Genomic DNA, 12,519 nt, shown 5'->3' with positions numbered 1-12,519 from the left:
GCCGACCGGGCTAGCCGAGTGGGTAAAGTACCTGCCCGGCAACCCAAAGGTCGCGGGTTCGATTCCCGCCTCGGGCTTGGATCAAAGTACTGCAAAAAACCTTGGGAGGTGCAATATGGCCACAGAAGCCGATGCGCCAACAACTACCAAATCAAAAAAAAAATAAATAAATAAAATAAAATAATTTGCCTTAGCTTGCCTAACCATCTTTGTAACTTGATTACAGACTAGTTTATATCTACCATAGGCTTCTGTGTTGCCTGATGATTTATATGCTTTCCCCTGCTAGCAACATCACCACTACACTTGCAAGCATCGTTACTGTTAAACCCACTTGCAATGTTACTGCTACCTCTACTAGCAATGTACTGCTCTCCTACGTTCCTGATTACTTAATCAGTGATTGGCACTGCTTCTGCCTCCATGTGGTGAGGCCAGTAACCTGGGAATAGGGAGTCACTCTCCCAGGGCTAAAAGGAGCAACAGTAGATTGTGATGCATATCCACCAATAGAGCAAACAGGCTCTCAACATACTGACACCCATAGAACAGAACATGATCTCAGTCTTCCAAAAAGAATGAGAATGGATTCCAACAAATCCAAACCACCATCCATTATGGTGGTTTGGATTTGTAATGTCAATAATGCATCCATTATTGACTTAGCTGGTAAGCAAATTCTCTCCCTTTGTCATCCATAGATATCTTGAAAATGTGGCAGGTACACCAGAAATAGTAAAATGACTCCACTCAGGTCATCTATTAATTTAAACCATGCAAGCAAGGCATTCTGAATTATTATTAAAAATGTTCTCTATATAAGTGCAATCCCAATCAAAATCATGCCGCATTGAACTCCTCAAAAGGAGTGATAAGTGAGTGGGATTTATTTAATGTCACCAAATAAGAGATAGTCGTGGAATTACAAGAACAGAAGGTAACTGAAGTAAGGCAAATTATCATCCAGAAGGATGATAAGCTTATTCCAATATGAAATATTATATTGACCTTTAGTACAGCTAATTTGCTGATCTCAGTTAAAGCAGGCTACCTACACTGCCATATCTGACCACACATTCCAAACCCTCTAAGATGTTTCAAGTGCCAAGAATTTGGTCACTCTCAGACATGCAGAGGCAAAATTACTTGTTCTAACTGTGGGTCAAAAATTCATTCACAAACACAGTGCACTGCAAAGTCTCCAGAATGTCCAAATTGCAAGAGCAATCATCCAGCATATTCCAAATCATGCGACGTCTAGAAAATGGAAAAAAGAATACAAAATTATAAGATCAAAAATAAGGTCACATATCAAGAAGCAAGAAAGAAAATAAAGTCAACAATCCCAAAATGCAAATGTGCTTCCACTATACAAAAGTGCCAAGCTGTTTCCACCCAAACTGAGGTATCAATTCTGCCTAATAATACATTCATTGCAGAATGGGCATGATCTGTACTATGAGCAGATCAACCTACCACCAAACCTGTTTTAGTTGATGAAATAAATAATACCCCACCACAGTTCTGCCTAAAATTACATTATATGATAAAATGCCAAATAAATCATGAAGGCAACAAGTTACTGAATTGCCACAGTCAAATTCAAACAGCATAGACTCTGACAATATAACTGCACAAAATGAAACAGTACTTGATCTTCATGCAGAAGATGACGTGGAGACTGGATTTTCACGTAGTCAAACTGATGATGATGTAGAAGAGAGTACAGATACTGGATGCCCCTTTTTCCTAGAAAAGGTAAAATGAAATATGACCATCAAAAGCAAACCACTCACAAGAAACAGACAGACTCAGCTTCCCTCTTCAAACCCAGATAATGCAGCACATTGTACAATGAAATTGTAGTGATTTATGCAGCAATCTAATGACATCTATGATTTAATCTCCCAATATAGGCCAGTAGCCATTTGCTTACAAGACACTAATCTAGTTCCACAAGTAATTCCATCAATTAAAAATTTTACAACTTAGAAAGATAGAAACTCTCCATTATCTGTACATGGAGGCATTGTGACACTAATCTAATTCCACAAGTAATTCCATCAATTAAGAATTTTACAACTTAGAAAGATAGAAACTCTCTATTATCTGCACGTGGAGGCATTGTGATTTTAGTTGACTATAAAATACCTTCTAGAAACATTCCGCTTTAGACCCACTTAGAAGCTTTTGCAGTACATGTATCAGTTGGACAAACTCTAGTATCACTGTACCGTACACCTAACAACATCTCCATGTTCAAAGGACTAGAAGACCTCATAAAACAAATACCACCACCTTTTTGTCTCCTTGGTGACTTCGATGTGCATCATCCACTATGGGGATCTGCCCACATCGCCAATATAGGATGCTTCGTAGAAATGATACTAAACCAACTGAACCTAACATTACTAAACACTAGTCAAAATACTTATACTCACCTTCCCACTGGATCTATGTCAGCAATTGATTTAACAATCTGTTCTCCCATATTGTATCTGAGTATAGAATGGAGAGTTTTAAATGATCCACACAATAGCAATCGCTTCCCAATTATATGTAGAATTCAAATGCTACAAACCCTGTGCCCTGATAATTGGGTAAAATAGAAATTCTCCAAAGCAGATTGGGAAAATTATTCAACCCACCTTTCCTTTGATAGCCAACTGCTGCATGCATGTAAACAAAAACCTTAAACACTGGTAGAATGAAGCTTGTACCAATGCCAAAAAGGAAAAAAATAAAGCTTGGAACCTGTTCTGTAAGTTTTCAACCACCAACAACCTAATTCAGTATAAAAGGCTTAAGGCAAAAACTCAACAAATTAGAAGAAAAGTCAAAAAAGATTCATGGATACTGTTCGCCTCCACTGTCACAAAGGATACTAGCAGTCGACTTATCTGGAAAAAGATTCAGCAACTAAATGGTAAATATCTGCCTCCTCCTGCTCCCTTCTTAACCAAGAAAGGACAGGAAATGTCTTTTTCTCAAGAAATAGCTAATGCCCTTGCAGAGACTTTCTCCCAAACATCTGCCACTTCAGCATATGATAACTCTTTTCTTCAAATCAAAGCTTTAGCAGAAAAGTACAAGATAAACTTCCCTACTACCCAATATCTTGTTTGTAGTGAACCATCTGAACTGCAAACAGCATTAAATAGATCACCCAACAGTGTAGTGTGGCTGGACCTGATGGAATCTATTATGCAATGCTGAAATATTTACAGCCTTGAATTTACTATTAATGTTCTATAACTGGAATTTCCTTGAAGGTACATATCCCTCTTCCTGGCATCACTCTGTCATTTTAGCCCTTCATAAACAAGGACAAGATTGATCACCCCTGAAAAATTACCAACCTATCTCCCTCACCAGCTGTCTAAGTAAAACTCTAGAAAGAATGATACATAGATGGCTTACCTGGGTCCTTGAAACTAAAACACTAATGAATAACAATCAGTTTGGATTCCCCGACTAAAGCGATCCACCTTAGATCTAATGGTGAAAGCTGAAACTAACATCCATAATGCTTATGTCAAAAATGAACATCCTGTAATGGTAAGCCTTTATATTGAAAACACTTTCGACACTACCTGGAGGTATGACATATTGAGAGAACTTTTTTCTGTAGGATTACAAGGGCACGTACCAGAATTCATTAGAAATTTTATTCAACACAACCTTTCAGATCTGCTATCAGTCTATACTTTCTTGATCCTCCTACACTCAAGAAGATGTCCCACAAGGATCAGTACTTAGGTCTACCCTTTTTTATTCACTTAGACTGAACACCATAACACAGAACATCCCCAATACTATAGAACTATATATGTATGCAGATGATCTTACTATATCTTGCCATTCACAAAATATTCATACCATTGAAAGACAGCTGCAACTTTTCCATAAATAAGTTAGTGACATGGGCACTGCAGAATGGATATCATTTATCAGAACAAAAACAATTGCATCTCACTTCTGAAAAAAACGTAAGCTACACCCAAAACTGGAACTCAGATTAAAAAGCCACCTGATCCCTCTCACCAGTAATCTTCATTTCCTAGATTTAATGTTGGGCACCAAACTTAACTTTGTTTCACATATAGCATACCTCCAAACTTTTTTTGAAGAAAATTAATATGTTTAGACCCATTTCTGCTATGGCATGGGGTGCTGATACATACACACTTTTACATTTGTATCATGCTCTTATCAGGTCTTGTTTAGATTATGGTGCTGTTGTCTATTACTCAGCTAGGAAAAATGCACTAACCAGACAATACCATCCAACAGAGTGCTTTTGTACTGCTCTAGGTGCATTTAAAACATCCCCTGTCCAGAATCTGTATGTTAAGGCACATGAACCTTCACTTCACCTTAGAAGAAAAATGCTGCTCCTCAATTATGCAGCCAAAATTCAAAGCCTCCAGCCTATCCTGTTCAACCATTGCTTTTCAACTCTAAATGGACAGCATTCTATAACAGTAAGTCGACTGAAAATAGACTCACCGGTATTAAATTAAAAGATTTGCCTGGAATATTAATTTTTGACAATATACTTCAAGAGACTGGTGTACCTGATCCACCTTGTTCTGTAAATTTCCCTCACTGTGATAGCTATTTTCAGCAGTGGAGAAATAAATTCCTTGCAGATGAAAATGTTAAACAACTACATAAAGGACATGCCCCCAACAATACGCAAAGCTGCCTAATATATTCAGATGGCACGAAAATAGGTTCTACCATTGGTCTCCATATCACTACCGGTTGAATGTAACAGTTATACTGCAGAGTTATATGCAATAAAATTAGCCTTAGAGAATATTAACACTATCTACAAAGCTAGCAGTATGATACACACCAATTCCATAGGTGCTGGGTCTGCATTGGACAATAAATTTTCAATATTGCATCCCATCATAAAACAAATCCTTTCCTGTTTAAACCATATACAGAATGAAAATCATTCAGTGAAATTTTTCTGGATTCCAGAGCATTCTAGTATCACAAGTAATGAGAGAGTAGATCAGGCAGCCAAACAACCAAACAGTACAACACTAGCTAGCAATTTACCAAGTACCATATATGGATTATTTGAAGCATATAAAAAAAGTCTGTACATTTCAGTGGTCAGAAATATGAAAGTCACAAAGGAATTACAAATTGATCCAAATCAAAGAGGAACCAGCATTATCAATTTCGAGTTTCAGACAAAACAGACAGAAAGAAGTTGTACTAGCAAGACTAAGGATAGGACATACACACCTAACCCATATGTTTCTTCTCATGGGGGATGATTCACCTTGATCCATACATTGTACATTAACATTTACAGTCAAACATATACTCTTAGATTGTACACACTATTCCCATTTCTGAAAAAATACTTTCCACTCTCAGTCACTACTGCAAGAAATATTATCACTTACACACATTATTGGAAATACTGCTGATCTAGCTGAACTCTACGCCTTCCTTAAATAAAAATTCAACCCCAGGGGCTCACATCTGGTGAGTATGGGCTTGGCACACCCAGGGTCCTGAGCTGGATATCATAATTCTTCTCTTTTTGGTGATTCCCTTCTACTTCTGATTCTCAGAGTAACTCTTAAATTTTTTTTTTAGATGGTGCAGCATAAGCCTCAGGCTTCCTTGTACCACATAGCTAATAATAATAATAATAAATAATAATAATAATAAAAATACATATATATGAATTCCTCTGATGCCAAATTGGACCAAATTATATTACTGTAGAATGATAATATAGGAACTGGCACATTTAGGAGGGGTTGGAAAACTGCTAGCATGGGGGGGGGATACATGGACTAATAGATTTACAGTAGCCCCTGGCAGAGGTGAAAGTGATTCTTGCACTGCTTCTATTGAAATGAACAACAGCCTGGAAAACAAAGTGCAGGGGATTCCAGAGACTGCTGGGAGTCATTGCAGAAAAAGTAAATACATGGGCTGTGTTAGGGTAGCTTAGAATAGGAACAGGTGCATGTATACTTGCCTGTACACCAATGCTAGGAGTTTGGTAAATAAATTTGATAAATTTGAGATGCTACAAAACATCAAAGGCAGATATTGTTGGGATATCAGAGACATGGTGTCACACAGATAAAAATAATGCAGAAATGGAATTTGTGGAGTACAATGTATAAAGGAAGGATAGACAGGTTAGTAAGGAGGAGGGGTTATGCTGTTAGTTAAGAAACACATAAAATCCAAGAAAGTACAGCCAGTCGACATGGCTGGACAATGCAGTGTCGAGTCAGTTTGGTGTGACATAAGCACTGGGAAAGCAAAATTGAGAGTAGGAGTGTGTTATAGGCCTAATGACTCTGATGAGTATAAGGAACAACTGTACAGGGAAATAGAGTGGGCCAGTAAATAAGAGAGTCTTATATTGGGAGATTTTAATTTCCCAGATATTGACTGGACTTTGTGGGTTGGTCACTCACACATTAGCAAGGCTTTTGTGGATTTATTGGATGATTGTTTTTTACAGCAGCATGTTTGGGAGGCAACTAGAGGTAGTAATACTCTTGATCTGATTATCAATAGTGATTCTTCATGCATTAAGAATCTGCAGATAAAGGAACCACTAGGTGGCAGTGATCACAGTGTGCTGAAGTGGGATTTACTCAAAGAGGTAACTACCATCAGGGGTAAAGGGAAGGGTTTTTGCTTTCGTAAAGGTGACTACGGAGGTCTGAGACAGTATTTAAATTCTAAACGCTGGGACCAACTGATGATTTTATCAACAGCAAATTCAAAATGGGGAGCATTCAAAGAATTAACCTTGGAAGCTACTAGGCTTTTCATACCAACTAAGAAATATTTTTCAAGGTTTAGGCTTAAATGGATGTCAGATGAACTAATGAGACATGTGGTAGAGAAGAAAAATGCATGGCATACATATAAATTAATGGGTGACACAGAAGCCTATGCTAGTCTCTAACCAAGTCACAAAGGAGATTAGGTAGGCAAAGGCAGATTATGAGAAATCTTTGGAAAACGATGCAAAAAAAAAAAACAGCAAAGATTTCTTTACTTATGTAAACTCTAGAAGGAAGGAGATGAATCACATTGGTCCACTGGATGTCGATGGTTCAACTGTTGATGATCAACAGTTGAACCATCGGTAGCTAACCTCAGGTAGCTAACAAACTAAATGAATATTTTCCATCTACTTTCACATATGAGGAGTTATTCAGGGAGGGAAATGCCAGAGGTGAATTAAACTCTGGCAGTGAGCTAGATGATTTTGTAATAACTGAGAGCAAAGTGGAGGAGAAATTGTTGAAGATAAACATAAGAAAGACACCTGGGGTGGATGGGATCTATCCAGTTATATTAAAGGAAGGCACCTCCGTAGCCAGGTGGGCAGGAGCAGCAGTGTGTAGCACACACTTCTTGATTAGACCTGGGTTCAAGCCCGTGACCACCAAATACGGAGGATGCGGAAAGGTCAGGGAATGACCACCGCATATACCGGGAGAAATATGGCCTTAGTTGCTAATGCTCCTAAAAAAAACCAAACAAACAAACATATTAAAGGAGGCAGTAAAGGAAATAAGCAAATCTTTAGCCATAATTATGAGAGCTTCCTTGGACTCAGGGGAGATAGCCATGTACTGTAGAAATGCAAGTGTGACTCCAATTCACAAAGGAGGAATCAAAGGCAACACAAGTAATTACAGACCTGTTAGTTTAACTTCTGTTCCAGGGAAATTAATGGAGGCACTGATTAAAGAAGCACGGCAGGATTATCTAGACAAGACTTCAGTTATTGCTCGTACACAGCATGGTTTTATTAAGGAGAAGTCATGCCTGACCAATTTGATTGGATACTATGTTGTGGTCACAAAGGAACTGGATGCAGGGAATAACTTTAGTATCATATTTGGATATTAGAAAGGCTTTTGATACTGTTGCACATGGAAGACTGCTGCACAAATTGGAGCAGTGTGGCATTGAAGGCAAATTGCTGCTATGGATAAAGGGATGGTTGAGTGGGGAAGACAGAGAGTGGTAATCAGTGGACACTGCTCATCGTGGACTAATGTTATTAGTTGTGTCCCTCAGGGTTCAGTGTTGGGTTCATTGTTGTTTTCTGTATTTATTAAATATATATTGATGATGGTATATTAGGCTTAATGTCCAAGTTTGCAGCCAAAAGAAGGTTGGCAGGGTTGTTAATGACAGAACGCTGCTGCAACAGGATCTAGAAAAGTTGAGCAGATGGGCTGAGAGGTGGCAAATGAAGTTTAACATTGACAAATGTAAAGTACTACATATGGGAAGCAGTAACCCCAGAGTGACATATCAACTGTGTGGTATTACACTGACAGTGGTAGAGAATGAAAAGGACCTGGGGGTAATTGTGCAGGCAGATATGAAGTTTTCTGAGCAGTGCAGATAGTCTGCAAGAGTAGCTCATGGTGTCAATGATATACAGGAACTTGTCAATGTAAATGATATACAGGAATTTTTCTAGTATTATCCCCTAGTGATTTCTAGTGATTATCCCCTTGTATAAGGCAATGGTCAGGCCACACCTTGAGTACTGTATACAGGTCTGGAGGCCTCATTTTAAGAAGGATGTAGAGCTGTTGGAATGAGTACAGAGAAGGGCAACAAGATTAGTGAATGGAACAAAGGGTTGCTCTTATGAAGAAAGGCTTAAATTTTACAAATTACGGTGTCTGGAGACTAGGCACCTGCGAGGTGATCTGATTGAGGTGTATAAAGCCTTGAATGGTTTGAGCATGTTGATGGGATTCTTCCTCTTGCTCAGAATAATCACCTGAGAGGGCATTGTTATTGTTGTTATTTGGTTTTTTTTTTTTAGGAGCATTAGCAACTAAGGCCATATTGCTCCGGGATATGCGGTGGTCATTCCCTGATCTTTCCGCATCCTCCGTATTTGGTGGTGACGGGCTCGAACCCCGGTCTAATCAAGAAGCGTGTGCTACGCACTGCTGCTCCTTCCCACCTGGCTACGGTGGCGCCTTGAGAGGGCATAAATTCAAATTTAGGAAAGACAGTTGTAGGATTGATGTGCAGAAGTTTGCCTTTAGCCAGTGTGTGGTTTATTGCTGGAACAAACTTCCATCTGTCATTGTAGAAGTTGATAACTTAAATAGATTCATGGCAGAACTAGACAAACATTTGGAGCGAGTGGATGGGTGAAATGAGAAGCTTTTTTTTTTTTTTTTTTGCTGATGCTATATAAGCTTGCTTTCTTGCATCATGTGCCTTTACTAATGCTAATAGCATTTTATCAGTAACTGCCATCATACTCTACTTTTCCTTAGTGCTGTATCTTGAAAGCCACCATTTCATTATTAAAATATGTGTAGTATATAAATCGGTGGCGATGCTTTATTTCTGGTTCATTTCATATTATCCATAATTCAAGCATGCAACGATTAAGATCCATTTCATTGTGCTTTCTTACTGTCATCATTCATATCCTTTTAATTATCAAAGTTCAGAATAGTTGTTTATACACCATCTTCACTTATTTTATTTTAATTATCCAAATTTTAAAGAACATATTTTATACAATTAAAATGCAAATGTCATTTAAAATCTTTCAATTACTGATGGAATTTGTTAAGACTTTTTCCTCCAAAAAAACAGAAATAGCTGTTAATTCCACACTCTCAGACAAAATACATAACATTACATATTACATACTGACCTGCATATTAGTCTTTTAATTTGTTTTCAATATATTTATTGATGAAAATATTTTTTAACATTTCCTTCAATTTTATGTTTGTTTCCTTGCTTCCTTCAAAAGTATATTGTTGAAGGTCATTGTAGTTGAATTCTCATGTTTGCCTTATAAAAACTTTAAAAAGTTTTAATATCTTTATTTATCAAGTCCATTTCTCTATCATATATCTTTAATTTTGCAGCTGGGAGAAACGATATGATTTTAAAGGCCGGAAATATTATGTTGATCATAATACTCGTACAACAACTTGGCAGAGACCTCGGCCATTACCTTCTGGGTTAGTACTTTTTCTTTTCATCGTGACATTTATATAATAATTGTAAGTGGGCATGAATTGTGACAACTATGATAATTATTTTATACAAATTCCATAATGATTGTACAGTATTTTAGCATCAACATGTAGTTTGTTGAAATATACACATAACAATAAACATCCTGCACAGAAATTATCTTTCAAATATTGTCTTTCACATCCTGCAGGAATGAGTTTTTCACAAAAGTCTTGCATTATTATCTTTTATAACCTGGGGGAATATGTTTTTCACATAAAAGACTTACATCCCTTTATCAGTACTAATATATAATGCAATGCTGCAGCAGTTCAATCCTTGATTCAGAGTTAATTTTATTTAAACAAAAATGTTAAAGGTCTCAAAGTATATTGTGTGAAAGGCATTATTGGGATGAATACTTAAAAATTTAAAAATTAAATATTTGATTTCATGTTATTTATGCAAGTTTATTAAGTTCCTGAAGTAGAAAAATAGACAAAAGACTTAAACCTGTTTCCTACCAAAGGCAAGTCTAATATGCTAAATAATTGGCATTTTGTTGATTTTCAGATCTAGCTTAATTTAAAGTGGGATAGTTACAATAATTATTTTATGCAAATTTTTTGATCTTGTTGAAAAGGTAACAAGACAAAGTTGAGCATGTAGTAAGTCTTCTTCTTCTTCTCCAGGTTTTCTTGGAAGAGACTTGTTACCTTTGAATTGGTTTTGATGGAAAAGTATACTTCTTTATAGTTTTTAAACCACTGAAATTCTGAAAAAAAATTTGAAAAATCTTCTTCAAAAGCTGGTTTTAACATTTTAGGTTTCTGTTCCACTTTTCCTTAATTTTGAACAAAATTTGATGCAAATTCAATGCTCAGTAAAATCACTTATTTTAAAATGTGATGAAACACATAAACAGTTTCTGTTCAACACACTCAGGCTGACTGCAGATAAATGGATAATTTATGTATCACTGCGTCCAGACGAGTCACTGGATATATTGTTAACAAATCACAACTCGCTAGAATGCTGCAATTTCAAGATACAAATTCACTCACTAAAATTATCCTATCCTACCTCTTTATTTTGTATAGAAAATTTTTGCTGTAGTATCAAAAGTAAATGTCTATCAATTTTGCTGATAAGGATTTTAAAATTGAGATAAACATCATCCAGCCCTCAGGTACCTTAATAGCTAAGAGTGTTGAAATAAATAGACATTAGAAAGTTAAAAATATTTGAATGAAGAATATAAAGTTTGTACTTAGGTTGCCCAGGAGCCTAACTTTCTGTGCACACTAGTGGCGACCCTAAAAACTGTAGGTTTAAATTTATAAGAAAAATATATATTTATAAAGAAAATGGTTGTATGTGAATAAAGAATGCATAATATCAAAAATTTAAGAAGATAATGAAGGCTGATTGTTAAGCAAGAAGTAGTTGGAACTGCAAGCTAATTCAAAGTAATGTGAAAATTAATAACATTTGTGACAGAAGTAGAAATTCTAGCATTAGGAATTATTAATATGTATAATTAACCACTCTTTTACCACGTGGAGTTTTTAATATATATTTTATTAAGCATAGCCTAAACTAATATATACAATAGTGTGGAATTTGACCTGAAGACCTTAAGAGAAATGGGATGACATTTCTCTTCAAATCTGAGGGCAGTCAGCAGCACAGTCTGATGATGGGTATTGGCAAGATACCCGAAACGTCACACTATTGTATATATTAGTTTAGGCTATGCTTAATAAAATATATATTAAAAACTCCACGTGGTAAAAGAGTGGTTAATTATACATATTAATAATTCTTAATGGATAACAACAATGCAACATCCTTCCCCAACTATATTAGATCTAGCATTAGATTTTTCTCTAATAGTACTTAGTATTAGTATTTGCCATATAATGCAAGGAAACTACAGGCTTTTGCTACTGGCCAAAAAAAAAAAGTATAAATAAATATATAAATAAATAAAATAAATAATAAAATTAAATTAAATTTTAAAATAAATATTAAATCTAATGTTTAATTTAATTTAAATTTAACATTAAATTTAATGTTAAATTAAATCTAAAAATAAATATATAAAATTAAATTAAATCTAAAAATAAATATATAAAATAAAGAAAATAAGCAACCTATGTGTTTCCCTCCTCATGTAGATTATCCAGGTGACCTTTGAGTTTTTCTGAGCTGTCAGCTTTGACTATACATGGCAGGATGGTAACTTATTCCTACAATTAACAACTTGCCAGCTAAAAGAAAACTTCCTGCAATCTAGTCTAAATCTCTTTCCCTGTGATTTGAATTTATGGTATCTAGTTCTGGAATCATTGATAACAGTAAGAATTTCTCCTTCTTCATTTTACTGTCCCTTCTCAGAGCCTTATAGACCTCAATATTTTATTATTTTATTTTTTTTTGGTTTTTTTTTTTTAGGAGCATTAGCAACTAAGGTCATATTGCTCTGGGATA

At 35.9% G+C, this 12,519-nt stretch overlaps 1 protein-coding gene across 1 annotated transcript in view; it reads left to right on the top strand.

Moving 5' to 3' along the window:
* The window catches only part of LOC150080536 (NEDD4-like E3 ubiquitin-protein ligase WWP1), a 167,013-nt gene that overhangs the window by 21,771 nt on the left and 132,723 nt on the right, over nt 1-12,519 (top strand). The window contains exon 4 of the mRNA XM_090382065.1: nt 9,936-10,031. Coding sequence (XP_090238191.1) covers nt 9,936-10,031 — 96 coding nt within the window. The remainder of the gene's footprint in view (nt 1-9,935; nt 10,032-12,519) is intronic.

The sequence above is a fragment of the Mastigoproctus giganteus genome, chromosome 9, assembly GCF_048544385.1.
Source record: "Mastigoproctus giganteus isolate SK-2022 chromosome 9, ASM4854438v1, whole genome shotgun sequence".
In the NCBI taxonomy this organism is placed as follows: Eukaryota; Metazoa; Arthropoda; class Arachnida; order Uropygi; family Thelyphonidae; genus Mastigoproctus; species Mastigoproctus giganteus.
Note: the sequence above shows the minus strand (reverse complement) of the source record. Positions and strands in the feature narration are given on the sequence as shown.